The sequence below is a fragment of the Cricetulus griseus genome (genome assembly GCF_003668045.3).
Source record: "Cricetulus griseus strain 17A/GY chromosome 1 unlocalized genomic scaffold, alternate assembly CriGri-PICRH-1.0 chr1_0, whole genome shotgun sequence".
Lineage (NCBI taxonomy): Eukaryota > Metazoa > Chordata > Mammalia > Rodentia > Cricetidae > Cricetulus > Cricetulus griseus.
In genome coordinates, this window is record NW_023276806.1 from 248,642,254 (window position 1) to 248,669,258 (window position 27,005).

The 27,005-nt window shown below is 52.8% G+C and overlaps 2 protein-coding genes across 2 annotated transcripts; both read right to left on the bottom strand.

The window, feature by feature from the left end:
- Positions 1-13,255, bottom strand: Cers1 (ceramide synthase 1). Its single transcript, XM_027394684.2, has 7 exons — positions 12,968-13,255; positions 10,829-10,988; positions 8,164-8,344; positions 7,614-7,775; positions 7,038-7,185; positions 6,841-6,950; positions 1-410 (listed from the first exon to the last, which is right to left on the bottom strand). The coding sequence occupies exons 1-7, from the start codon at positions 13,214-13,216 to the stop codon at positions 368-370; spliced, it is 1,053 nt and encodes a 350-aa protein (XP_027250485.1). The 5' UTR covers positions 13,217-13,255; the 3' UTR covers positions 1-367.
- Positions 13,256-16,083: 2,828 nt separating this feature from the next.
- Cope (COPI coat complex subunit epsilon) lies at positions 16,084-26,987 on the bottom strand. Its single transcript, NM_001246677.1, is given in 12 exon segments — positions 16,084-16,214; positions 16,298-16,372; positions 17,044-17,112; positions 17,966-18,122; positions 20,005-20,050; positions 20,521-20,524; positions 20,526-20,551; positions 20,554-20,606; positions 21,854-22,006; positions 22,725-22,825; positions 23,722-23,784; positions 26,823-26,987. Coding segments are annotated over 12 exon segments (921 nt in total). The 5' UTR covers positions 26,949-26,987; the 3' UTR covers positions 16,084-16,166.
- Between the last annotated feature and the right edge of the window lie 18 nt (positions 26,988-27,005).

The window sequence follows — 27,005 nt, forward strand, 5'->3', positions numbered from 1 at the left end:
GGTCCACTGCGTCGGGGACCAGTGGGCTGGGGGCCGCAGGTCCGGGGGCTTTGAGTTCTTAGAGGGGGCGTGTCCGAGCCCCACTGATCTGGAGGGCAGGGCGCCTGGACGTCGGTCCCAAGGTGGGTGGTCTAGAGTTGACCTGGAGGGCGGAGCTGCTGGCAGCCGCGGTCCCTGAAGAAGAGTCGCATCCTGCTTCTTAGAGCCGGGCGGTCGTCCTGTGGGCGAGGCCATGCCCCCTAAGGCGGGGCCAGGTACCCAGGGGTGGGAGCAGACCTCCAGGGACGGGGCGGAGTCCTCAGGGGCGGGGCCAGTCTCCCAGGTAGTAAGGGAGGGAGTCCTGGATGGCGGCCTTGAGGACAGGGACTCAGAAGAGCTTGTCCTTCACCAGGCCATTCCGCAACGGCTTCCTGGTGACCAGAAGTCAGAACAGATTAGTTTGGGAACCACATTGCTTCCCTCTCCCTGTGGAGTATCTTCCCTTCCTCACCTTCTACCTCCCAGGCAGGTAGAATTGGCTGCAGGCTTGCTCCCTGACTTGCACCCTGACTTCCTGCTGTGGTCCTGGGTACCTGCCCGACCCCTAACCCTTCAGAATATTCAGAATCTCTGAGGGCCCCCGAGTGCTGGGGATGGAAGGCAGACCTCGGCCACTCTAGGCACGTACTCTACAGCCAAACTGTATCCCAAGTCCCAGTTATGGGGAGTTTTAGACTTTCTTTATTGAGATGGGGTCCCTCTCTGTGGCCCCGGCTGGCCTAGAACTCCCTTTGTAGAGCGAGTTGGCCCCTAACTCACAGAGATCCACCTGCCTCTGCCTCTTCTTCCCCCAGGCTGGGATGATCAAAGTCGTAGCCACCAAGCCAGGCGCTAGAGCTTTTTTGGGCGGGGAGGGGTCCGAAACAGGGTTTCTGTGTGGCTTTGGAAGCTGTCCTGGAACTAGCTCTTTTAGACCAGGCTAGTCTCGAATTCACTTTAATCCAAAGTGCTGGGATTAAAGGTGTGTGCCACCACTGCCGGGCTGGTGCTAGAACTTTTAATTAATACAGTTTCATTCTGATTCTCAGGGAGTGACAACCTGATGGCTAAGCAATTCTTGCAGGAGTCCTGGCCAGACTGAGGTTTCCTCAAGAAGGGATGAGCCCTGCGGTTTCTGCCCCCCTTCCCAGTAGTCAGCTCCTAAGGGAGGGGACGTGGCTGGCGGGGGTCCCTGGGGTTTCCTTTGCACACTTTGTGATCTTGAGACATACTAGGGACTTCCTCAACTGAGGCAGATCAGCAGCTCCAGAGGGTGGGTGGAGGTCCCACTTTTGGAGGCCTGGGTGCTACATTTCCAAACATTTCTCTATAGGTAAGTTTCAGATTTGTTTGATCTCCCTACCCTGTTCTCTTATGCCTCTGGAATGTTCTAGAAGCTTCTTCAATATGCCCTCCCCTGTCTTCACAGACCTTATGGCCCACAATAAAGGCACAACTTCAATCCAAAATACCCTAAATGAGACTCCCAATAGACCTCTCTCTCTCTCTCTCTCTCTCTCTCTCTCTTTTGTCTTCGAGACAGGGTTTCTCTGTGCAGCTTTGGAGCCTATCCTGGCACTCGCTCTGGAGATCAGGCTGGCCTGGAACTCACAGAGATCTGCCTGCCTCTGCCTCCCGACTGCTGGTATTAAAGGCGCTACCAATGCCCGAGCCAATAGACCTCTTATGTCTTAGCAAATGCAATCCTACCCTGGACCCCATCTGTACAAACAGCAGTTTGAGCCATAAGCCTGAAGTGGTTAATTCTTGCTCTAACACTCCCACAGGCAAGCTGTTTTGGTGACTGTTCCACTTTTAATTTTGAGGTTTTGCCTACATCAGAACAAGACAGACTGGCTGTCCCTGTGGGCTCAGTCAGACCTCATTCTCTGGCTGAACTCACAGTCTTGAGAGGCTTCACATGCTAGTCAGTCCCAACCCTCGAGGACTCGCTTGGAATGAGAATGTGCCCACAGGCCCGTGGAGTAAACACTTGGTCCTCAGTTGGTGGTGCTGTGTGGGGAGGATTAAAGCGTAAAGCTTGCCGGGCAGTGGTGGCACACGCCTTTAATCCCAGCACTGGGGAGGAAGAGGCAGGCAGATCTCTGTGAGTTTGAGGCCAGCCTGGTCTACAAAATCGAGTTCAAGGACAGCTAGGTCTGTTACACAGAGAGCCCTTGTTTCAAGGGCCACACACATAGTATGTCCCTGGGAGAGGCTTTGGGATCTTTATTTATTTATGTTATGTATACAGTCTTGTGCCTGCATGCTTGCAGAGGACACCAGATCTCATTGAAGGTGGTTGTGAGCCATCATGTGGTTGCTTGGAATTGAACTCAGGACCTCTGGAAGAAGAGTCAGTGCTCTTAACCTCTGAGCCATCTCTCCAGCCCAGGCTTTGGGATCTTTAGCCTCCCCCAACGTGAAGCTTCACTGCTTGCAGTCCCGTGAGCCCTCATCTTTCTGCTCTGGCCACTAGGGGGCTTACTGCCATCACTCCCACCATGATTGACAAGTAGGGCAATAAGACTCTATCAGGGCTGTGAATGAAAATTTTTGAACTATGGCTATGTGGCTTTGTGAGGGCTAAATTTATGTTTTAATTACTGTACTCAAGAGATCTATAAAACAAATGCCTCTAACTGTAAGCCCCACTTGCCCAAGGACTGATAACTTCCTGGAATGCTGGGAGCTGTTGTTCACGTATGACAGGCCACGTGTTTTCACTTCTATAAATAAGGTTGGTTGCCCCAGCTGCACAGGATGTGCTTGATCCCACACAGGAGAGAGGTATATAGGCAGGAAGCATGTCAGGATATGTGCTTGCCCCCATTGGACAAAGGCAGGAAGTACGAAGCCTCATGGGTTTTGCCTTTATAAGCATCTAATGTAATTTATGGCCATTCTCTAGGAAACCTGGGTATGGACCTGGCCAGTGTCCGTCATCCTGGCCAGTATTTAATAAAGCTTGCTTCAGATTTGGCTCATTGTTAGTGGTCTCATTCTTGCCTGGTAGGATTAACCATTTTTGGTGAGCTGTGACTGAAGTCTTCCTGCAAGGGTTTCTCAAAGTCAGGACACTGGCGCTAAGGTTCAGAGGGGGCCACCTTCCTTGTAAGGTGTAAGATTCTCCCGAGTAGAGAGCAGCTGAGGGGTTATGGAGAGCAGCTGAGGCTTGGCATCCTGAGAGGCCACCAATGAAGGCAGAGAGACTGTCATAGAGCGTAGCAGCAGAGTGCAGCTGATGTGAGGTGAGACATGCTGCATAGGGCAAGTCTTAAAAAGCCCAGAATATCTTGAGTGAATCCCAGATTTGGGGCACTAAGGTACAGATTTAATTTATACTGATGGAATTTGGTTCTGCTCTACTTTGGTTGTGTCTGGAGTAAGAAATGTTTAATTTATTTTGAGTTTTACAGGAGCCACAGTTGAGAGATTTGGATAATTTAAAGAGTGCTAGAGGGGGCTGGAGAGATGGCTCAGAGGTTAAGAGCACTGACTGCTCTTCCAAAGATCCTGAGTTCAATTCCCGGCAACCACATGGTGGCTCACAACCATCTGTAATGAGATCTGGTGCCCTCTTCTGGCCTGCAGACATACATGCGACAGAATACTGTATAATAAAAAAATAAATCCTTAAAAAAAAAAGCCAGGTGGTAGTGTCCCACACCTTTAAAGAGTGGTTGAACTTAAAAAACAAAAGCTAATTTATTTAATTTTATTTTATGTGTATTGGTGTGAGGATGCCAGATCCCCTGGAACTGGAGTCACAGACAGCTGTGAGCCACCATGTGGATGCTGGGAATTGAGCCTGGGTCCTCTGCAAGAGCAGCCAGTGATCTTAACCACTGAGCATCTCTCCAGCCCCCGAGTGGTTGAACTTGTGATGGAATTTTTGTTTGTTTTCTGAGACACGGCCTCACTATGTAGACTTAGCAAACCTGGCACTCGCTCTGGAGACCAGTCTGGATTCAAACTCACAGAGATTCGCCTGCCTCTGCCTCTTGAGTGCTGGAATTAAAGAGTGTGCCACCATGCTTAGCAAGTGATGGAATGTCTAAAGCCTGTGGGGCTTCTGAAAGTTGGACTGTGTTTTAAACTGTAACACTCGCATGAGATCTTGGGGAGAAAAATAAAGGAACGGTTATGGCTTAATATAGGTGTGCTTGTCCGTCAGGTTGACAAGGGTCAACCGTACTAATTTTTTGTCATTAACACAAACTGGAGTCCTTGGGAAGACAGAGCCTCAACTGAGAACAAGCCTCCATCAGATGAACCTGTAGGCATGTCTGTGGAGCATTTCTTGATTAATGACTGATGTGAGGTCTTGGCCCACTGTGGGTGGCTCCACCTTGACAAGTGGCCCTGGGCACTGTAAGCAAGCAGGCTGAGTGAGCAATGGGAAGCAAGCCCATGAGGTGTGGCTTTACTACCACCCTGACATCTCTCGGCCCTTAGCAGGGATTGGTGTGTGTGAGCACCTTGGCCTCCTCCCCGGTTGTTTTGGTTCAGGGTTTCATCCCAGCAACAGGAAGCAAACTAGGGTACTCACTGTGCTCTGGTGTTAGCTCTGGCTTCAACACACTTCCTCTGGAGCCCCAGATTTTGTCGGAACTAAGATGTGTGTATTTATTTGTCTATGTCTTTTCTTTAAAAACAGTCTCTCTGTAGTTGAAGCTGTCCTGGAACTGCAGGAGACCCTTCTGCCTCAGCCTCTCAAGTGCTAGGATTAGTAGGTGGATGCCTTCAAGCCCAGCTCATCCCTGTCTCAAGAATTTAGGTCCAAGCCATGGTTAAGAGCACTGGCTACAATTCCAGGGGACCCAGGTTTGAGTCCCAGCACCTACAAGGTAGCTCACAGCTGTCTGTGACTCTAATTCCAGGGGACTGGATGCCTTCCTCTCACCCCTGTGGAGGGAGTCAGGTGCAGGCAGGGAACTGACACACATGCAGAGAAATATCCATCCAGACAAAACAAATGCACAAATAAGTTTTAAAAAGAACAACTTAGGGCTAGAGCAAAAGTTCTCAACCTGTGAGCCAAATGATCCTTTCACAGGGGGGCACATACCAGACATTTACTTTATGATTTATTTGTTTAAAGATTTATTTATTTGCCGGGTGGTGGTGGCGCACGCCTTTAACCCTAGCACTCGGGAGGCAGAGGCAGACGGATCTCTATGAGTTCAAGACTGGCCTGGTCTACAAGAGCTAGTTCCAGGACAGCCTCCAAAGCTACAGAGAAACCCTGTCTCGAAAACCAAAATACATACATACATACATACAGTACAGTGTTCTGCCTGCATATCAGAAGAGGGCACCAGATCTTATTATAGCCCAGGAATTGAACCCAGGACCTCTGGAAGAACAGCCAGTGCTCTTAACTCTGCGCCATCTCCACTTTATGATTCATAACAGTAGCAAAATTACAGTTATGAAGTAGCAACAAAAATAATTTTTTTGAGACAGGGTTTCTCTGTATTGCTTTGGAGCCTGACCTGGCACTCGCTCTGGAGACCAGGCTGGCCTCGAACTCACAGAGATCCGCCTGCCTCTGCCTCCTGAGTGCTGAGATTAAAGGTGTGCGCCACCAACGCCTGGCTTAACAAAAATAATTTTATGGTTGGTGGTCACCACAATATGAGGAACTGTATTAGGATCACAGCATTAGGAAGGTTGAGAAGCACTGAAGAGGAATAGCTCAGTGGTTAGTTACGAGCAGTGATAGCCCTTTCAAAGGACCTGGGTTCAGTTTCCAGCAACCACATTAAGGCTCACGTCTATCTTTAACTCCTCTCAGGGGATCCAGCGCACTCTTCTGGCCTTCTTGGGCACTTCACACACATGGAGCACATACATACATGCCGGCAAAACACCCACACACATAAAATAAAAATAATAACTGAAAAAAAAACAAAAGAATCTAGGGTCAACAGGATGGCTCAGGGGACATGGTGACCTGAGATTGATCCCTGGGACCCACATGTGGAAAGAGAGATGACTTCACATAAGGTTGTCCTGTGACCTCCACACACCCACTGTGGCAAATGCCCCATCCCTCATCTTCCTCCATTTCTTTTCTTTTTCTTTTTTTTGTTTTGTTTTTTGTTTGTTTGTTTGTTTGTTTTTCCAGACAGGGTTTCTCTGTGGCTTTGGAGGTTGTCCTGGAACTAGCTCTTGTAGACCAGGCTGGCCTCGAACTCACAGAGATCGGCCTGACTCTGCCTCCTGAGTGCTGGGATTAAAGGCATGTGCCCCACTGCCCAGTAAAAAACACAAACTATTAAATCACAACTCTTCCTTCATTACCTCATGGGGTCTGAGCTGATGCCTCCACCATATCCCCAAGGTCTGACTGGTTTGCACCTTCTGGAACCTTCTACAATTTCCTGTTCTTCGTTGCTCTTGCTCAGTGTTCTTCACATTGTCTCAGGGGTGCTGCATGTCCTGAATCCTGCCTGTCTACACTGCCTAGGGGCTGGTGAAGACCCCAGAGGTCCAGCGACCCCATCATTGTTCCAGCCTTTGCCTGGCTGCTGAGCCAACCCTAGACTCCCCGGACAACAGGGCAGGTGGACAGCACTCTCACTCTCCTTTGGGCTGGACTTCACAGTCCAGCCTCGTGCAATCTCTTGCTTGCTCCTTCCAGCCAGCTAGCAGTTCCCAGCCGTGACTGGCCTCTTCTGCTGTCTCAGAAGAGATGTTGCATTACTGGCTACACATCCATGCCTCTGCCTCCGGCAGTTTCACTGTGGGGTCCCTGCATTCTCTGGGTTCCACACCTGTTCCTAAAGGAAGGAGCAGAGCTCCAGCCTCACTCACTCAGCTTTGCAGGGCTTGGTGGTCTGAGCTTCCAGAGTGTCGTATTCCCTCAAGTCCTCAAGTTCACGCATCTGGCCAGTTAGCACCTTGGCTGCAAAAGCCACGATGTACTGTGGGAAGAGAGGGCACCGGTGAGACCCTTTGCACCTGCACACAGGCCCCCCATGGGCCTGAGGGGACCCGTAGGGCTGACTCACCAGGAACCAATAGATGTTCATGACTGTGAGGATCAGCAACAGTGTGTTGAAGAAGAAATAGTACGGAATGTCGGGCACCGACCGCAGGCTGGAGTGGCATGTGGCATACAGAACTTTCAGCGGGAACCAGTAGAGGCGGAACCAGAACCTGGAGAGAGGGGCCGGTCAAAGAGACTCCCTCGCTTCCTCCCTTTCCCTGACTCGGCCAAACGCCCCTCCCTGACTTATCCACCTGTCTGTCACTCATCCACCAGGATCTGCTTGGCCATTCCCTCAGCCCCTGTACTGCCACACCCAACTTAGCACCCTTCTAGTTCTTCCCAGGCCCAGCCCTTTCTGGATTAGGCACACCCTCCTGGCCTCACCCACCAAGCATCAGTCTCTCCCCAGCCTGACCTGGCCCTGGGCCAGATGGACTACTCTAGGACCCTCTCTACCACCCTACTAACCCTGCCCAGACAGGGCACACCCATGTATGTCTCCACCCTAGTAAGTCATACCCCTCTCTTCCACTACCCAACAAGCCATGCCCCTACCACCTGACCCCACCCCTCTGTCTGGCTCCACCCCTCTCACCAGCAGAAGCAGAAGCTAAGGCAGCCCAGGTTGGCCACCAGCCCATGCAAGCGGTGGTAGGTGCCACCCCTGGCCTTGAAATAGATGTTGAGCTTGGTGAACTCCAGTTGTACATCGCTAACATCATGCAGGAAGAAGACCAGGAGGCCTACATTGTGGTACCTGTGGGGTAGGAACAATCACACCAGGACTGCGGAGCCAGGGCCATCTGTCCCAGACACACAGTGGGTTTTTGGCTTTTTGGTTTCTCGAGACAAGGAGGCAGATGCAGGAGGATCTCTGTGAGTTTGAGGTCAACCTGGTCTACAAGAGCTAGTTCCAGGACAGCCTCCAAAACCACAGAGAAACCCTGTCTCAAAAATAAAACAAACAACAACAAAGGAATTGTAAAGAGGGTGTCACGCAGACGCAGGTCCAAGACAGAGTCCAAGCAGTGACAGACGTTGTCTAGGCCTTACACACCCCTGCTCCATGCACCCCCCTTGCTTTGGCCCTATTAGGCCCCAGGACCTTTGCACAGACTGCCCACCCACTCTCTTGATGAGCTCACCGGAAGGCATAGGAAGAGGCGATGAGGACCAGGGTGACCACATGATGCACCAGCATGACCACAGAGTCCTTGCGCCAGGTGTCCATGTACACGGTGGCATAGATGGAATGGCAGTAGAAGCTCCCCTGCAGTAGGTAGGCAGCGGCTATGTCCCAGGGCACCGCCATGCCGGACCTCCAGTCTGGAAAGAGCCATGCTCATGGTCATGTTCAGGGCCTGTCCCCAAGACCTCCTGACACAGCCTCACAACAGGGGTGGCCACAAGTCTTGTTTTTACAACTATTCGATGTGTGGATGTGTGGGCACCTGCCATCTCAGGGCCCTGTGGAGATCAGAGGGCAATTTCTAGAGGTCAACCCAGGTCCCCAGGCTTTGGAGCCAGCACTTTTCCAGCCTTGTTTTGTTTTTGAGTCATGATCTCATACAGGCCAGGCTCACCTCAAAATCTCTATGTAGCAAACACTGACCTTGAGCTCACACTCTCCCCCACATCTCTCTCCTGAGTGATGCCCCGTGTGTGGAGACACCACGCCTGGTTAAAATGGATGGAACTGGGGACGTCTTGCTTCTAGGCAAGCTCTCTACCAAATCCCCAACCCCATTTTGCTTGCTTGTTTTGTTTTTGAGAGTCTCTTACGGAACCCAGGCTGGTCTGAGAACTCACAGTAATGCTCCTGTCTCACCCTCCTCCTCAGTGCTGAGATAACAAGTATATACGTCATGCCCGGGCCCCACTCTACATGTGGAGATGGTTCTTGTCGAACTACCTGGCCCAGGACATTTGCGATGGGCGAGTCCCCCATGGAGGGCTCTATCTGATGCCTGTGTCCTCCCCTCTAGCCTTCTGAGGCTTCCAAGTGTGTCTGCCCTCACTCAGGCAACAGTCTCTCCTACTGCCCACTCCTCCCCACTTGTGCCTCCTCCTCTCCCTCACCACCCTATTCCGAGTTCAAGGGCTCCTGGATGCTCTGCCCAAAAGTCCTCTGGCTCTGAGCCTTTAGTAACAGCCATGTGCATCAGCTTAGAGGCAGCCACTCAGCAGAAAGCCAAAGAGGGGCTTGTGGGGCTAGTGAGATGGCGCATGCCTGGCAACCAGAATTCTGTCCCCAGAACCCACATAAAGGTGGACAGAAGTGATTCCAATGCTGTCCCCTGCCTCCACCCCGAGAAGACCCCCATACACACATTTCTCCCCATCCACTAGCAAGCCCCTAACACTATGTCTACCTGCACCACCCTCCTTTGGCACACTTCAGGCACCTCCAGTAAGGTCTTGTCCCAGTTAACACATTCTCTCCCCTCTCTGACCTTATGTTTTCTCTTGCCACTTCTTACTATGATCAGACTGGCTGGCCCCTCAAGGCTTTGGGGGCCTCCTCCTGGATGTCCCTAGCACAAGCCTACCTGGCACTTGCTTAAGCCTGGGGCTGGGGCTCAGGGGTAGAGCCCCTGCCTAAAATTGCCCAATGAGTGGCTGTGGGCATGGCTCAGGGTAAAGAGTATAGTGACAGCCTAGAATCCTCCAGTGAGGGGGTGAGGCTGTGCTCAGGGTAAATTTGCACACTGTTCAGTACGTAGGAGTTGTTTTGCTTCCATCTCGGGGGGGGGGGGGAAACCTGTGGGTGCTCAAAAAATGCACAGCACTCTGGCCCAGACATGAACCTAACTGAATCACGGGTTGTCAGCTGGGCATGGCAATGCATACCTTTGATTCCAGCACCCAGGAGGCAGAGGCAGGAGTATCTCTGTGAATTCAAGGACAGCCTGGTCTACAGGGTGAGTTCCAGGACAGCCAGGCTACACAGAGATATACTTCAAAAAAAAAAAAAAAACACAGACAAATGATAACCCTGAGTTATCTACATAAAGACAGAATGAATGGCAGCTAGCAACCTTTTGAAATCCAAACACTGTGGCTCCTGGGATGCACACCTGGGTCCTAGCACCCAGAAGGCTGAGTGGGGGCATCCTCAATTTTAGGCCAATCTGGACTACATAGTAAAAAAATTGTGTGTGGTGCTTTCCATGTGGGGAAAGTCCCCACAATGCCTAGCTGTGTCCCACCCTGAGTCCCCTCAGCCTTTCCTGTCTCTGCACCTCCCAGGGTTTCTGACCATGGTCCCCAGCAAGGAGCACTCCCTGACATTTTTACACCCACAAATCCCCATCCTATCCACCTTTTATGTAACTCAAACTCCAGCCGGGAGTTGAATCCTCATGGAACTGTCTTGTGATAGCCCAGGGCCTTTGCACACATCCCTGTGGCACTGCCTCTGGAAGGAGCCTGCTTCTGACCACAACTCCAGGGTTTCATGACCACCCTTATCTTGGGGCTGGCTTGATATCAAGACTCTCTCATTAGGCCCATTCCAGAACGTGTGTGTGTGTGTGTGTGTGTGTGTGTGTGTGTGTGTGTGTGTGTGTGTGAGTGTGTGTGTGTGTGTGTGTGTGTGTGTGTGTGAGTGTGTGTGTGTGTGTGTGAGTGAGTGTGCAGGTCAAAGGACGACTTTCGAGAGTCAGTTCTCGATCCTACCATGTGGGTCCCCAGGATAGAACTTGTACTATCAGGGTTGGCAGCAAGCACCTTTGCCCCTGAGCCATCCTGCCAGCCCCCTTTCTATTGTTCTTAGCAGAGTCCTTTGTGCTGGTCCCACAGGGTTCCTACCATAGAAGACGGAGGGTGGGTCGTGGAAGAAAGGGTAACGGGTACCCAGGAGCAGGTAGGCACAATAGCTCCAACAGCCCAAGTAGAAAAGGAGCTTCCAGGCGCTCTCAGGTAACCTGGCAGCATCTCTAGGCTGCAGACGACACCGCTTGGCCAGGGGCTGTGGGGACACGGTGGGTAATGATTATTGTTGGGGAGCTGATACTCCTCCGGGGGGGGGGGGGAAGCAAGGCTCAGGGACTCGCCAGGCTCGGTGGCACTGACAAGGCTGGGCCTCTGTACCCATATCATCTGGGGTAACCAGAGCCCATGTGTGTGGCCATGAAGAGCTAAACTTAGCACCCAGCTGTCCTGTGTGGCCTGGGAGAGGGAGGGGGTGCTCAGGTTCGAGCAGGAAATGAGGGTGTCTTGGGAAGGGAGAAAGGGGGGATGACTATTGGAGGAAAATACCTTGGGGGACACAAGTGACACTCCCCCCACCCCACCCCTTGGGGGAAGGAAAAGGAGACACTGAGGATAGGAGGGCACCTGGAAGGGAGGCTGGGGTCCAAAAGCTGTGATGCCACCGGCCAGGAGAAGGGGAGAAAGGGAGGGACAGAGTCAAAGGGAGTCACGTGGCAGGGGAGGCAAGCTGACTTCGGGGACACGGAGACATCACAGGATAGTGCACCCTGAGTTAGAAGATGGATGGTGTATGCCTATCATCCCAGCATGTGGGAAGCTGAGGCAGGAGGACTGCCGTGAATTTGACCAGCCTGAGTTTCAGAGTGAGACAGTGTCTCAAAAACTAAAAAAAAAAAAAAAAACGGGTTGGAATGGGCAGCACCCTGCGGGCGGAGCTCCAGAGCTGTAGGCCAAACCCAGCCCCCTTCCTCCCAAGGCTGAGGGGGACAGAGGAGCCCAGAGCACCCAGCAGTTGTCATGGAGACAGCCAGAACCCAGCTCTTGTAACCCCTAGCAACGAGGCTGCTGCCAAGTTGAGCTTGGAGAATGGGGCAGCCCCTCGGCTTGTTTCTAGGGGAGGCGGGAGGGTGGAAGTGGGTTGGCGTCAGGCTGCCTCGTGGGCCTCCAGCATCCCAGCTGGGCAGCAGGAGGGCATGCTGGCCCAGGCAGGTGGGAACCAGAGCTGGCCTGTGAGATGGCCCTCCTCACTTGCTTCCCCCTCTCCAGCAGCTGGGGGCTCCCTCCAGAGGGTAACAACAGACAGGGTGGGCTCTGAAGCTGGACAACACCCTATCTTGACCTAACAAGGAACAGCCTCTTCCAGCCAGCAAAGAAAGGCCCCTTTGTTGGCACAAAGCTCTGTTCCCGCACCCTCTGCCCCTTCCAGTCAGATGGGGGCGGGATGTCCCCAGCTAGTCCCCTGGAGAGTACCCACCATGGTACTGGCCCAAATGCCACGGAGACCCCGCCCCAGGAGAGGTGAAGGATAGTGTCAGATGCCAGTATCATTACCAGGGTCACTCTTCAGACCTGGGCGGTGGCCTTATCAGTCTCCCAAAACAGCATTTTGACCACCGCCCTATGGGGGCGGCAGAATCCAACCCTGAAGACACGAACAGGGTCATTTCCAAGGTTGAGCCTTCGGTGTGGCCCTTTACACGCAGATATGTGTCATCCCTGGTTCGGGTGTGGTGGAGACCCCAGAAAAGGGTGGGGCCTCAACTGCACAGACCGGGCGTAGACACAGCAGCTCCCAGTGATGCAGGGCGCAGGTGACCTCTGTATACCTCAAGGCCTCCAAGTGCAAGACTTGGGCTCCCTGGTCCCCAAGTCTGTCGCCAGGTCGGCCCTAGGGTCCGCAACAACCTAGAGGTTGTACCGAGCGGATCGCCCTAGATTCTATTGAAACTGCCCAGGATAGAGTGTGGATCTTAGTTTCCTTGCACCCAGAACATCCCAGTCCACATGGGATCCCCCTCAATCCGTCATCTGTCACCCCAGTTCAACCACACCCCTGCACCCACCCTGCTCTGCTGCAAAGGGTCTCGGGATAGTGTCTGAGGTCCCAACATCCTGGGCATTTCCAGCCCCGAGCCCCCTACTTTCCAGCGGCCACCACGGACATAGGGATACGTGAGCAGTGGCCCCACTCACTCTCCCGCATGCAGTTCACAGGGGCCCCCAGGTCGCACTGACCCGAAAGAGGCGCGCGGTGGCCGCCGAGCGCAGCGCGGTCCAGCCCAGAGCGCACAGCGCGGCCAGTAGCAGCTCGGGCGCAGCCAGGTGCGCGTGCTCCGCCAGGCCGCGGCGCGCCAGTCCCCAGCCGCAGTCCCCGCAGCCCCGTGCCGCCGCCAGCGCAGAGGCCCAGCTCCGCTGCAACATCTGCGCGTAGCTCGGCATGGGCTCTGGCGCCTCGAGCCCGGTGGTCGTCGCCGCGGCCGCCATGCCACCCGCTCGCCCGCAGTCCGGCTGCCGCCTGCACGCCAGAGCCGCTGCGCGCCCCCGCGTCACGCGCTGCAGCCAGGCCGGGGCGCGCAGGCCCCCGCCGGAGCAAAAACGGGGGCGTGGTTGGCTCATGCTCCGCCCCTCAAGATGCTGGGCGCCACCTCTCCTGCCCTCCTGTGGTGTTGCTGTGAGATCAAGTGGTCCCCAGGCTCTGGGTGGTCCTGGCTCTTCTGGAGTCAAGACGGCGCAACAGATGAGGGGGCTTGTCACCAAATTAACGACCTGAAGGTGAGGACAGACTGACTCTTGTAGCACGAATAATATAGACCCAGAGACAGCAGATAGTGGGGTTCAAGCTGAAGATCAGAAAAGCAGAGCAGCCAAGCCAGCAGAAAGCTCTTACCTCTACCAAGGCTGGGGTTATCCTGACTGCAACATAGCTGGAAGCTAATTTCCTCCTGTCGTCAATGCAGCTGGAAACTAATTGCCAGGCCTGAGACCCTGCTCCTGCCTTTCTTACTTCTCTAGTGCTGGGATTAAAGGTGTGAGTTTTGTTTCTCTTTTAGACTGATTCACTCTCATTTAACCCTTGGTGACCTTGAACTCACAGAGATCCATCTTCCTCAGTGTACTGGGTCCTGGGATTAAAGGTGTGTGTCACCACTGCCTGCCTCTATGGCTGTGGCTAGATTTGCATTCTGATCTCCAGGCAAGCTTTATTAGATTCATAAACAATGTATCACCACAGACTCTAGCAAATTATCTTACCTCTACCTATATGCCCACTCTCACAAATAAATAAATGCAAAGAAACAAAATATATATTCTGCCCATACTTGACTGAGGATTTGTCCTGTGTCCGCTGGGCCCTGGGATGCACAGGTCCTATTTCTATTGTTCCAGCCACCTAGAGGCTCATTACCGGGAGGGTGCAGTTATTAGCAAGGGAGTTACCTGGAGGAGGGCTAGGGACAGTCAAAAGGCCAGCCTCCAGTGGTTCCGCCTTCCAGAATGAAAACCACCAAGACTAGCCTGGTTGGTTTCCTCTACTCTGCTGATTCCTCCAACCAGGCCTCCTGTGCTGATCTGCCAACTGCCTCAGGCTCTTTGTGGTTTTTGAGACAGGGTCTCACTGTGTAGCTGCTAATGGCATGAACCACCATGCATGGTATATCCACCGCTGGTGACGGAACGCACTCATGCATGCCAAGTGCATGAGTGTGGAGCCCAGAGATAGATGTCCACTACCTCCCTTCACTTCTATTTAAAACTGTGGTGTGTATGTGTCTGTGTACACGTCACAGGAGACTAGGTGCCCATGGGTCTGAAGGGGTGGAGTTCCCTGGAGATGAAGTTCCAGGATGTTGTGAGCTGGATGGACATTGCTGCTGGGATCAGAACTCCAGCCCTCTGCAAGAGCAGTGTGTGCTCTTACCAACAACCCCCTTCTCCAGCCCCTGCTATTATTTTATTTTAAAAGATTTAGTCATTTTGTGTGTTTTGCCGGCCTGGCGCCCAGAGGACAGAACAGGGCATCAGATCCCCTGGAACACGTTGGGAACCAAACCTAGGTCCTCTTCAAGAACAGAGTGCGCTCTTAACCACTGACCCACCTCTCTGCCCCCCCTCATCTCCATTTTGGAGGCAGGGTCTCTGACTTAGGGCTCCTTGATCTAACTAGACCACGTGGCCCATGAGCCCTAGGGAGCCTGGTCCCCTACACCCAGGCCCCATCCCTGGGGTTACAGACACGAGCCACCTCTGCTATTGGCTGGGGATCCAAACTCAGGCTCATGCTTTAGGGAAGGCAGTTTACTAAGCCCCCTCACAGCCCCTTTCTGTTGAGATGGGGTCTCATAATGTAGTTAAGGCTGGTCATCAGCCCCCAGTGCTCCCACCTCTCCTCAGGTGAGCCACACCTAGTGTTCTTGACAGTAGACCCTAGTGGCTAAGGGCTTCCTGCACTTGCTCCTGAGTTGTCAAGTGACAGGCTAGTTGTCAAGTGACAGTTCCTCCTGGCAACCTCTGTGCCATCTGGCAAACGCAGTGCCCATCTGTAAGGAAAGAAGCCTGCTCGGTCTGAGCTTCTTCTTGGCCTGGGACCAGGGCTGCTGGGACCAGGGTGACTAGAACAGTCACCAAGGCTGTGGACCCTATGGAGCCGAAGCTGGGCTGATAATGATGCCCTGCCCCCTCCTACCACAGGGTGGGGTGCCAGGGGATGCTTTGCAGTGGCATCTGAGGTGGTGTGTCAGGTGGCTACCCACAAGACACGAGACACCAGCCCAAAAGCCAAATAAATACCCGACCTCCTCCCTAGCAGGTGAGATGCAGTCACAAAGCCCAAAGCCAGTTCAGGGGCCTGTCTGCTGTCTGCTACTGGGATGCATGCATGTCCTCTACAGCCTAACAGGATGGCACATAGCCCAATCTCTGCCCCCACCCACAGCCTCCATTAGCCTTCCTCCTTCTTGTCCAAAGGCTCCTCACTATGGGTAAGTAAGTATCTGCTAAGCAGGGCCCAGCGTGGGTCTCAATCTTGGCTGACAGTCCTGCCAGTGACTGTGCCCATCGTGAAGTGCAGTGGCAGCCGTGACAAGCCTAGGGTCCTCAGTTCCAATCTCAACATACACATGATGGTTGCTCTGTGGGCCTGCGTCTGGTTCCCTGCATGCTGACTGAGGCTACCTGCAGATGCCTGTAGGGCTGGTGTGAGGACTGTCAGACAGGGAGGCTAGGGAACACGGGGACAGGGGTCTATCCTGCAGCCCAGAGTGAGGTGGGACCCTGGACTCCTTCCTCCAAATCCTGATCCACAGCCCAATCAGAGTGGCTGGAGTGAGTATTGTGTAGGTATTAGGCAGAGAGAAGATGGACAGACTTTATTGACAGACAAGGAAGTGAGGACGACGTCTGGCACGAAGCTGGGGTCACCAGGGGTATCTCCACCTCAGGCGCTGGGCGCATATTGCAGTGCAAGGCGGTCAAAGTCGTTCTCCTGCAGTGGGAAATGAGATGTCATGCATGAGCTAGCTCAGCCTTCCCCTCAGGACATCCCCCATCCCAGAAAGGACTGCTCACCTTGGCCTGATACTCCTTGATGAAGGGATGGGTCCTGTGTGCATCCTTCAGCTGTGACAGGTATCGGTTTGTCACCTGAGGAGTGTGGGGTGGGATGAGTTAGCCGGATATGGGGATCCAAAAGCCACTCTGCCCTGCAGAGCAGGGTGGAGGCGAGGGAGGGACCCTAACCCCCAGAACTCCCAACCCCGAGACAGGCAGCACATCAGACACCTAGCCTCAGGTGCGGAGCAGAGGCCCCAGGGATGAAGTGACCAGGATGGGGTTGGGCACACTGGAGAGACAGGGTGATGAAGCTTTGTGAGCTAACATGTCTACACTCTAGAGCAGGGGTTCTCAACCCTTTGACACAGCTCCCCAAGTTGTGCTGACCCCATATCATTGGTACTTCATAGCTGTAATTTTGCTACTGTTATGAATCATAATGCGTGCGACCCCTGTGAAAGCACTATTTAGCCACCAAGAGGTTGTGACCCACAGGCTGAGAACTGTTCTAAGATCCAGACTAAGAGGGCTCAGCCCAGCCCTGACCACTCAACCCTGAGGACAGCAGACTGTGCTTAGTTGGGACACAAACAGATGCAGGTGACTCGGGGCTCACAAGGACCCTGTGCAGAACGCGGTCCAGTGTCTTCTTCCCCCTCAAATGAAGCCACTGGATGCTGCCTTCCTGGTCTCTGCCTGTCCTATTGCTGTCCCCACCACCACCCTCAAGAGGCTTAGGCCTATGTCATGCTACAACATACCTCAGGGGGCTTGCCTAGGTGCTGTGACAGTACAATGAGGTTGATGAGGGTCTCGGGGTGGCCACTGTCCTAGAAACAGATAGGGGACAGGCAGTCAGCAAACCCAGGCCCTGAACCCATTATCTGTCTGGGGCCAGAAAGCAACCAGCCCAAGCCCCTGTAGGGGAGGTGGGACGGGGCCAAGCTGTCCCAGAGGCCTTCCCCACACATTCCTGCTCAGCCTAGCCTGAGTCTACCCCACGAAGCCGCTGGTTAAATGCGATGCCCCTCACCCACAGTTATTACCACCAGCCTTTTCCATCCAGGCAGGGATGGGAGGCCAGCTCCAGAGGAGGAACTGGGGGGAGGCTCAGATGGGAGCAAACTAGCTGCCAAGTCCCACAACACTGCACCTATGCTTAAAAATCCCCAAAGCCAGTCGGGTGGTGGTGGTACACAACTTTAATTCCAGCACTTGGCAGAGGCAGGTCAATCTCTCTGAGTTTGAGGTCAGCCTGATCTATACAGTGAGTTCCAGCCCTGGCTGTCCTGGAACTGACTTTGCAGTCCAGGTTGGCCTCAAACTTAGAGATCCACCTGCCTCTGTCTCCCGAGTGCTGGGACTAAAGGTGTGCGCCACCACGGCCTAGCTATGCTCTTTCATTTCAAGTAAGGCCTGTCACCCCAGCACCTGGACACCATGGAACAAGGATTGCCAGGGTTTGAAATGCTCCCAAGTGAGCTGGGTGAAAGATCACCCTGGAGACCCCCACAGAAGGCAGCAGAGGGGGCAGTGGGTCTAGAGTGTGTGTGTGGCCACTAATCAGGCCACTCAAGGTTTTAGTCTTATAACCTGCTGTGACCGGGACTTTTCACTTGTTTCGGGTACAGTAGGTGACAGGGTGTTGGGATGCCCCGGCTGGTCCCCGCATGCGCCACCCACCTTGTCCAGTGCCTCCTGCAGCACACCCTCGGCAGTCTCCCAGCGGCCTTGCGCTGAGTGGCAGGCTGCCTGGCCATTGAGCAGCAGCAGCGTGGGAGAGCACTTGTCAGCCAGCTCCTGGAAGATGTAGTAGGCTTCTTGCAGCTTCTCACCACCCTGTGGGAACACCTACGTCACTGATGGTCATCCGCTCACCCCTGAATGTTCCTCAGCACAGCTCAGGGTCAGTCACTCTGAGAGCAGCTCAGGCCCCTCCTCCCTCCCTGCAGAGAGCCCCATGTAGAGGGGTGTGGGACATGCATGGGGCACCTCAAGAGTCCAGCCACTGTTGGATGTTGTAGGAGAGGGTGGATTTCTAGGTATGTGGGGTATGTGCTGGGGTCACAGGGACACAGGAGCTGTCAGAGGTGGTGTCTGCCCTGTGACTGCTCATCACACAGTGTAACACTAGAGGAAAGGAATGGGTGTGTGTGGAAATAAAACTAGGCCTCAGGAAACTGAGGTGAGGTCACCTGAACCCGAGGGCTCAAGGGCAACCAGGGACACAGGAACACTGGGCCTCAAAATAGTGAGGCCTGTCAGTGCTGGTCTGTCACTCCAGCTGTCCTGAGGCCTGCTGCAGGAGGACAGACTTCAAGCCTTGGGCCGGTAAGACGATTCAGCAGGTAAAGTTGCTGCTGCAAGACCCAAAGACCAGAGTTTGATCTCCCTGTGCACATCCCCACCCCAGATACATACTTGTGAACACAGCAAATAAATACGTGTGAACATAGCCCAAGTCCTGCCTGCCTACAGGGTCAACTCAGGGCTACCAAAAGCATGCTATGAAGCCCTGCCTCAAAACACAAATTTTAATTTTTCTTTTTCTTCCCTAAGACAGGGTTATGTAGCCCTGGCTGTCCTGAACTCGATCTGTAGACCAGGCCGGCCTTGAACTCACAAAGACCCTTGCTTCTCTTTAAAAGGGCCCATTTCCAGCACCCAATGGGCAACTGACAACTACTTGTAACTCCAACTGAGTGATATGGCGCCCTCTTGTGGCCTCTCTGGGCACTGCATGTATATGCACATACATGAACAAAGGGGCAGGGGGTATGCCTGCATCTCACTCAGCATTAGGGTGATGGAGGCAGGGATATCAGGAGTTCAAAACCATCCTCAGTATGGCCAGTTTGATGCCAGTCTGGGATTCATGAGACCTGTGTTTAAAACACTGCAAAACAGCTGGGTGTTGTTGTTGCACAGCCTTTAATCCCAGCACCCAGGAGGCAGAGGTAGGCTGAGCTCTGGAGAGTTCAAGGCCAACCTGGTCTACAGAACAAGTTCCGGGACAGCCAGGGTTAGACAGAGAAACCCTGTCTTGAAAAAACGAAAAAGCAAAAAAGCAAAAAAGCAAAAAAAACAAACAAAAAACAAAAAACCAAGAAACAAAAAACAAAAAAACAACCATAGCAAAACACAAAATCCCTCAAAGCTAAATTAAAAAAAAATTAAATTAAATATGGCTGGGGTGTAGCACAGTGGTACAGTACTTGACAAGCATGAGTAAGGTCCTGGGTTTCATGCCAGTCCCAGAAAAAAAAAAAAAAAAAAAAAAAAAAAAAAAAAAAAACCAAACAAACAAAAAAAACCCAACCAACCAGCCAAACAAACAAACCTGAATTGAAAAGAAGGAAGTGAACTTCCAGAAGCTCATTTCCACCCAGGAGGAGGGCTGCATGAGGCCAAGGGTCTGGGCTCCCTTGTAAAGGGCTATGAACAAAAGCACAGGAAAGGAGGCCAAGACCAGGAGGCAGGGCAGTGTGGGCTGAGGATGCCCAGCCTGTCACCAGCTCAGTTAAAGGAACTTTTGAGAGCACAGCAAAGCTGACCTGAACCCAGGGGACCTGAAGGGCAGGCCAAAAAAAAAAAAAAAAAACTTCCTCCCAAAAAAAAATGGCTCTGCCATTAGGCTGCAGGTGAAAAAAAAAAAAAAAAAGGATGCAGCTAAAAAAAAGACACTTCTTAGTCCCCAGCTCCCAATAAAAAAAAAAAAAAAAACAGCCAGGTAAAAAAAAGCAGTGGCTAGCTGGGTGAGAGTGGCAAAAAAAAAAAAAAAAAGCATCTTCTTAAAAAAAATCCTAGAGCACAGGAGACAAGATGCTGAAAAAAAAAAAAAAAAACGCTGGCATAAAAAAAAGGTCTGTGTCCAGCTGACATGGAGCAGATTTGGCTGGCCCACCTGCTGCCTCACATGGTGAGGAATCCAGAAAGAAGCTTCCTGGGGAAAAAAAAAAAAAAAAAGTGCCAGGGTAAAAAAAAGGCTTCCAGCACACTCAGGGGCTGCTACTTCACTCCCAGCAACAAATCCCTCCCCTAAACACCATCAACTGTGATAGGACGCAGGCTCAAAAAAAAAAAAAAAATAGGCTCCCTAAAAAAAACCTGACAGCCTCTACCCCAGCTTTAGAAAAAAAAAAAAAAAAAACCCAGGCCCAAAAAAAAAGCAAAGGACTCCATGGAGAGGCTATGTAAAGAACAGTGTGTCACTTGTATGGAGCAGAAATAAGGGGAGGCCTCAGGGAGGCTGGTCCTGGCTGTGGCTCACCGGGCTAGGTCCAGCCTGTCCAGCTTGAGGAGGATCTGAATCGTCATGGCCATGCTGTGGATAGGGAAGAGACAGAATGGTCAAAGTGGTGCCTGGGCTTGCCAAGGGGAACACTCCCACTTTGCCAGTGAGCTCACAGGAGCCCGTGGTCTCCCTGGGGTTCTGTAGAGGCCAGGCTTGCAAGTAGAAACCCCCGCTAACTGCACTTCCAGGGCAAGCAGAGGGGCCCAGACCTTCCCCTGCTTGTGTGTGGGGCAACTGCACATAGCACTGCAGATGTAGGCCCTAGAGCACCTTCACCTGACCCTCACCAGTCTCTCTCAGCTCCTGGGGGGACATGTGACTCATGGGGACACTTGTCCCTTGTTTTCTGCTAGAGAGGAGTCAGCACCAGGTCCAGCCATAGCAAACTCCATCTGCATTCTCCTCCTTACTTTTCTTCCAGTTCCAAGAGGGAACATGTGATCATCCGCCCTTGTCTTCTTTCAGACAGAACTCCATGTAGCCTAAACTAGACTCGGACTTGAGATTAGCTGGGGATGACCTTGAATTTCAGATCCTCCTTCCTCTACCTCCAAGTGCTGGGATAAGAGCCAAACGCCCTTGTCTGAACAAGCTCTCTCACTATGTTGCCCAGGCTAGCCTCCAAACCCTAATGCATCTGGGAGATAGTTTAGAGTGTAAGCACTTGTTTCTGAGCCTGATGACTTAAAACTCCCATATATTGTGCACTGGTCTACAACACACACATGCACTGGTACACGTAACCTGTTCCCAAATAAAATACATACACAGATAAAAGCCTGGACCCACCTCCCTTAGCTTTCTAGAAGCTGGGGTGTTGGGTATGTGCCTGGCCTACTTGTTCCTATTTCTCTTTTTTTTTTAATTTTCTTTTTTTTTTGGGGGGGGCGGTTCGAGACAGGGTTTCTCTTGTGTAGCTTTGGAGGCTGTCCTGGCACTCACTCTGGAGACCAGGCTGGCCTCAAACTCACAGAGATCCACCTGCCTCTGCCTCCTGAGTGCTGGGATTAAAGGCGTCCACCACCAATGCCCGGCTTAATTTTCATTTTTTTAATAATTTTCAATTTGTTCTTGGACAATTCATACACATATATAGATACTTTGATTACAACCCCTCCCTCTGTGGTTCTTTAGCTCAGCACCTCCTTCCTAGTCCTCTTTTCTCTGTATTGTGTGTACATTACATCAGAAAACCACCTGTGGGAGTCAGGGATACACTGGGCTTCAGTAGCTCTGTCTCAGAACAGCTAGAAGGGGGCAGACTCCAGCCCACTCACCACTCGAGGCTGTCGCCCTGGTGCAGGGTGCGCAGGGCTGCATCTGGGTTTTGGTCATGGAAGTAGACAGAGGCAGCCATGAGCAGGAAAGTGGTATTGGTCACATCCACACTCCTGCTCATCTCACGGTCCAGCTCCACCACGATGGCATCCCTGTGAGATATGGCTGCTCAGTGAGGCTAAGGTGGAAGTCGGCCTCAGCCCTCTGACTATGAGGGACCCCATTCTCCAGGAGTGCAGAGGAGTTGTGTCAGCCCAGGGATGCATGCCAACGTGCAGCAGAGTGCCAGGTAACCCAACAGGCCACATCAGTGCCTAGCCTTTGGTGCTTTGAGTCAGACATTCTCATGCAGATGGCACAACAGGTTGAGGGAGGTGGGGGTGGGCATCCCAGGCACGGATCAGAGCATGTCAGCCTCTGGGGGTGGGAATCTCAAAGGCTCTGGGCCAGGGCATGTGCAGAGCATGGGTAGGCCTGGGTGCCGGTAAAGCAGGCAGGACAGACTGAACCCGGGGGGGCCCAGCCAGGCTGCTAGGAAGGGACAGTGTTCTTGCGTCCCCTCATGGGTGGGGACTGAGGATCTGGGACAGGCCTTGGTGAACTGTTCCCAAAGCACCCATACCCTTTTCTATGCTAGGAATGGAAGCCAAGGCCACATATAGGCTGAGCACACTCAACACACAGCCTCGCCCCTAGCCCTGCAAAGTACTGTGCAGCAGATCTGTCACTACCTCTACTGACAGATGGGGGAAATGGAGACCCCAGGAAGTGAAGGGGTAGAAGAGAGGACACCCCACCCTCCCTCTGCTGGTGGAGTAGACCCTGGTCCTGGCTATCTGGGCCCAGGCACCTGCCCTAGCCAGGCCTTACCTCCGGTTCTCAGTGGCAAGGTAGTCAGCAAACATGCGCACAGCCTGGAGCTCTGGGGCCGAGGAGGGCTTGATCTCGTCCAGGACCACACCATACTTCCTCTATGGTCACAGGTGCACATCAGTCCTCCCCATCCGCCACCAGCACTACCAACACATTGCCCACGCCAGCAGCGTCACCTGCTCCAGCAGCAGGCAGCAAGATTGCCAGGTGTGCCTTCGCCTGTCACACCCAGCTGCAGCTGGGAACCTGATGTTGGCAATGTGGGGACAGCAGGGTGTCTCACTTTTCCCTCACCTGGAAGGCCTCCTCCTGACACCTATGGCTACTTCTGGAGCCACCCTGTCCCTTTCTTACCCAGGATGCTCTCAAACTTGCAGAAATTCCCCTGCTTCAGTCTTCCAAGCGCTAGAGTCACACCTGGCTTTTCTCTGACACACACAGAGGAGTGTGGGATAGGATGGGGCTGGTGGCCAGATGATGTGCTGAGGCCGGGGGATTTCTGTATGTCAAATACTACTCCTGGGCACCTGAGCCCCACCCTGGGCCAGAGTGAAGAAGAGCTTTTCAGAGGTCAGGGTCTTGCTATGTAGCCAAGGCTACCCTCAAACCTGAGCTCCTCCTGCCTCTGTCTCCAAAGCACTGGGGTGACAGGCCTGTGCCACCCTATACCGCTTGGGGTTGCTTTTTGAATGTGAAAAATAAACCTCATGTGGGTAATGATGAAGCCAGGCACAGGGGAGGTAGAGGGAGGAGGGCTAAGGTTACCCTGGGTTACATAGTGAGTGCAAGGCCAGCCTGCCCTATGTGAGAGGACTGTTAATGATGGGAGTACGATTCTCAGGACCACACAATGGAAGGAAAGACGGAGTGCAGCAAGCTGTCTTCTGACCACACATACCCACCCTTCCTCCTGATGAGGAACCTGGGACACAGCCCCCACCTGGCTGCCCACAGCTCCCTGCAGAGGGCTCTGTGCCCCCCTCCCCATACTAACCTGTGCGATGTATGCTCTATACAGAAAGACATCCCTCTCCACTTCCCTGTCGGGACTGGACAGCTGTGGGGAGATGAGCAGAGTAAGGCAGGGTATCCAGTCTAACTAGCTCTGGGTCTCAGCTGGAACCCAGGAGACCCAGAAGCCCCAAGGAAGTCTCCACAGAGGGCACACGGTCAACCAATGCGAGCTAGAGGCTATACCACTGTCCCAGGTATCACAGCGTGTAGCACTGCTAGTCACACCAGCCACACTGCATGGCCCAACCCCTCTGGGTACAAGGCTTTGATTTTATCATTTGGGGAGTTTTTTGGGTTTCATGTAAACCAGATTGGCCTCAAACTTACTATGTAGCCCAGAACAACCTTGAACATTGTATCTTCCTGATTCTGCCTCCTGCAGCTGGGATGACAGGTGTGCATCACCATGCCTGGGGTTCCAGCACCCAGGAGACTGAGGCAGGAGTATTTCAATTAGCTTGAGGTCGCCCTGGACTCTAAACATAGTGAGGGAATTTGCTGGGAATAAAGTCAAGGCCTTCCCATCATCTCTCAAAGCCTGTAGAGCCTGTAAGGGAGACGGGGCTTTGAAAGAAGGGAGGGAACTGAGAGTGGCTGGCTTTCCTGAAGCTGAAGCCTGTATGTTTTGCAGCAAGGGAGTGGCTGAATGAACCCCAAAGGCATGGGCTGAGGAGCTACAAGACAGCAGAGATGTCGAGCATTTACAGGTCTTGGGTTCTATCCCAGCATTTCAAGAAACGGAGGAAGAGAGACAGACAGACAGACAGAAACAAAGACAGAGGCGAAAGACTAGACCCACTGAAGTGTTTGGCACACAGGCCAGACCACTCTGTAGTAAGTGGATACATACATTTATTTTAGACAGACAGCCCAGGATGGCTCCTATTGATCCTCCTGCCTCAGCCTCTGGAGTAGCTGACACCACACACCCTGAGGGGAACTGGTCACCACAGTGCCCAGCAGTCTAGCAACTAGCAACCCTCATAGGGCCTGAAGCTGAGGCAGGGAGAGGCCCTGCCCCGAGCCACCTACAACCCTAGTGCCTCCTCGCTAGGAAGGAGCAGATGTGTGAGGGGCCACCTGTATCTGAAGACACCCTGAGGTCCCCATTCAGAGAGTTGCTGAGGTGGCCTGCTGGGCCAGTGACTGTTGACTTCACATACTAAACATTTATTGTCCCACATTCCTAGAGTTCAGAGTCCAGAATCAGGAACTTAACCACACAAGTCCTAAAGAGCAGAGACACAGAGGAAAGTGACAGGAAACACAGGACTTCTAAAGATGAAAGGACCCCACATCTGCTGTTCTGAGATGGAAGGAAAGCCAGGGACTAGAAAGAATCTTCTAGAAGCTTAGGAATGCATAATCACTGGGAAAGCCAGGAAGTGGAGAATGTGAACAAGGTGAAGTCTACCAACTCCGATTATTAGCTAGGTAAGAAGTATTACTGCAGTCGGGTGGTGGTGGCGCACGCCTTAACCCCAACACTCGGGAGGCAGAGGCAGGCGGAGCTCTGTTAGTTCTAGACCAGCCGGGTCTACAAGAGCGAGTTCCAGGACAGCCTCCAAAGCCACAGAGAGAAGAATGCTGCAAGCACTCTACCGGAGCCAAGGCCCCAGCCCCTCACTCTCCTGAACCTGGAATGCCAGGCTATTTTCACATTCAAAACTGCCAAGTCTAAGACCCACACTTTCTACAACTCATCCTCCTGTCATTTTCTGATTGCCTGCTCTATCTCTGTTGCCAAGGCTAATGTGCCTAGAAAGCTTGGTGTTCTGCCAACTCCATCTCCCATGGAGCCCAGCAGGAGTGCAGTGTGAGGAAATATGTGACTGGGTGACATCGTTAACAGCAGCCCAGCTGTTGACAATGCTGTTGTCTTCTGTCTTGCAAGCCAGGCGTGGTGACACAGGCCTGTCATCCTTGCATCTGGGAGGTTGAAACAAAACTGTTGATTGTTTTAAAAATAAAATAAAGTCAGGTCAGGCAGTGGTGGCGCACGCCTTTAAACCCAGCACTGGGGAGGCAGAGGCAGATGGATGTCTGAGGCCTGATAGAGCTACAAGACAGCCTCCAGAAAAACAACCCAAAAAAAAAAAAAAAAAAAAAAAAAAAAAAAAAAAAAAGTCAGGACTGGGACTCAATTGGTGGAGCACTTGCCTCAATGCTGTGGTTTCCATCCACGTAGTGAGTAACTGGGTGTGGCTGTGCGCAACTATGATCCCAGCACTCGGGAGTGGAGGCAGGAGCATTAGGAAATTCAGTGTTCAGCAAGATGGGAAGCTTGAGGACAGCCCTGGTTAAAGGAGACCCTCTTCCTTTTATGACTATACTTCTTTTCTTGGGGGGGGGTTCAAGACAGGTTTTTCTGTATACCCCTGACTGTCTTGGAACTCACTATGTAGACTAGGCTGGCCTCAAACTCAGAGATCAGCCTGCCTCTGTCTCCCAAGTATTGGGGTCAAAGGTGTGTGCTACCATACCTGGCCTATTATTGCTTAAGTTAAGGTTGCAATATTACCTCTGACTGGCCTAGAACTTCCCAAGCTGGCCCTGAACTCAGAGACCCACCTGCCTCTACCCCCTGAGTGCTGGGATAGACGGTGTACCTGGCTTTAGACATAAAAAAGGCGGGCAGAGGTGGCACACACCTTTAATTTCAACCCTCGGGAAGCAGAGGCAGGCGGATCTCTTTTGAGTTCGAGGCCAGCCTGGTCTACAGAGTTCCAGGACAGCTAGACCTAAACAAAAATAAACCGTGTCTCAAAAAAAAAAGTGTGGGGGGGAGCAAAAGGAAACAGTAAGCGGCTTTAAGAAGGAGGCAGCGGCCACACCGGTCACCTCACCAGGACCCTGACTTCAGGTCAGCCCAGGCTACGAAGTGAAGCCCTGTCAATCAACCAAGAGAATCTGCAAACTGGGAGAAGAGGTGCACGCCTGTCATCCCAGCCCTGGAGAGGTGGAGACCGAGGGAGTAGGATTTCAAGTCGGCATCCGCTACTCAGTAAGTTCACAACAAGCCTCCGCTGCAAGAGAAACCGCGTCCGCCCGGAGCCGGAAGCATCCCCGCCCGCCGCCCACCTTCACTCGCTGCGCCTCGTTGATGCACTGCTGGTAGCTGCCGATGTAGAAAGCGTTCTTCACATCGAACAGCTCGTCTACCTCTCCGGAGCCGCCAGAGGCCGCGCCGGGAGCCGGAGGCGCCATGTCGCTATGCCAGTATACAGTGCTCTTCCTGGGAGACACGTAGGCCGGAAGCAGGGC

Coding starts and splice junctions, on each gene's coding strand:
- Cers1 (XM_027394684.2), bottom strand. CDS start 13,216: ATGGCGGCCGCGGCGACGACCACCGGGCTCGAGGCGCCAGAGCCCATG. Junction 10,989..12,967: donor CCACCGCGCGCCTCTTTCGG/GTCAGTGCGACC, acceptor GTGTCCCCACAG/CCCCTGGCCAAGCGGTGTCG. Junction 7,776..8,163: donor GCCTCTTCCTATGCCTTCCG/GTGAGCTCATCA, acceptor CCTACCCCACAG/GTACCACAATGTAGGCCTCC.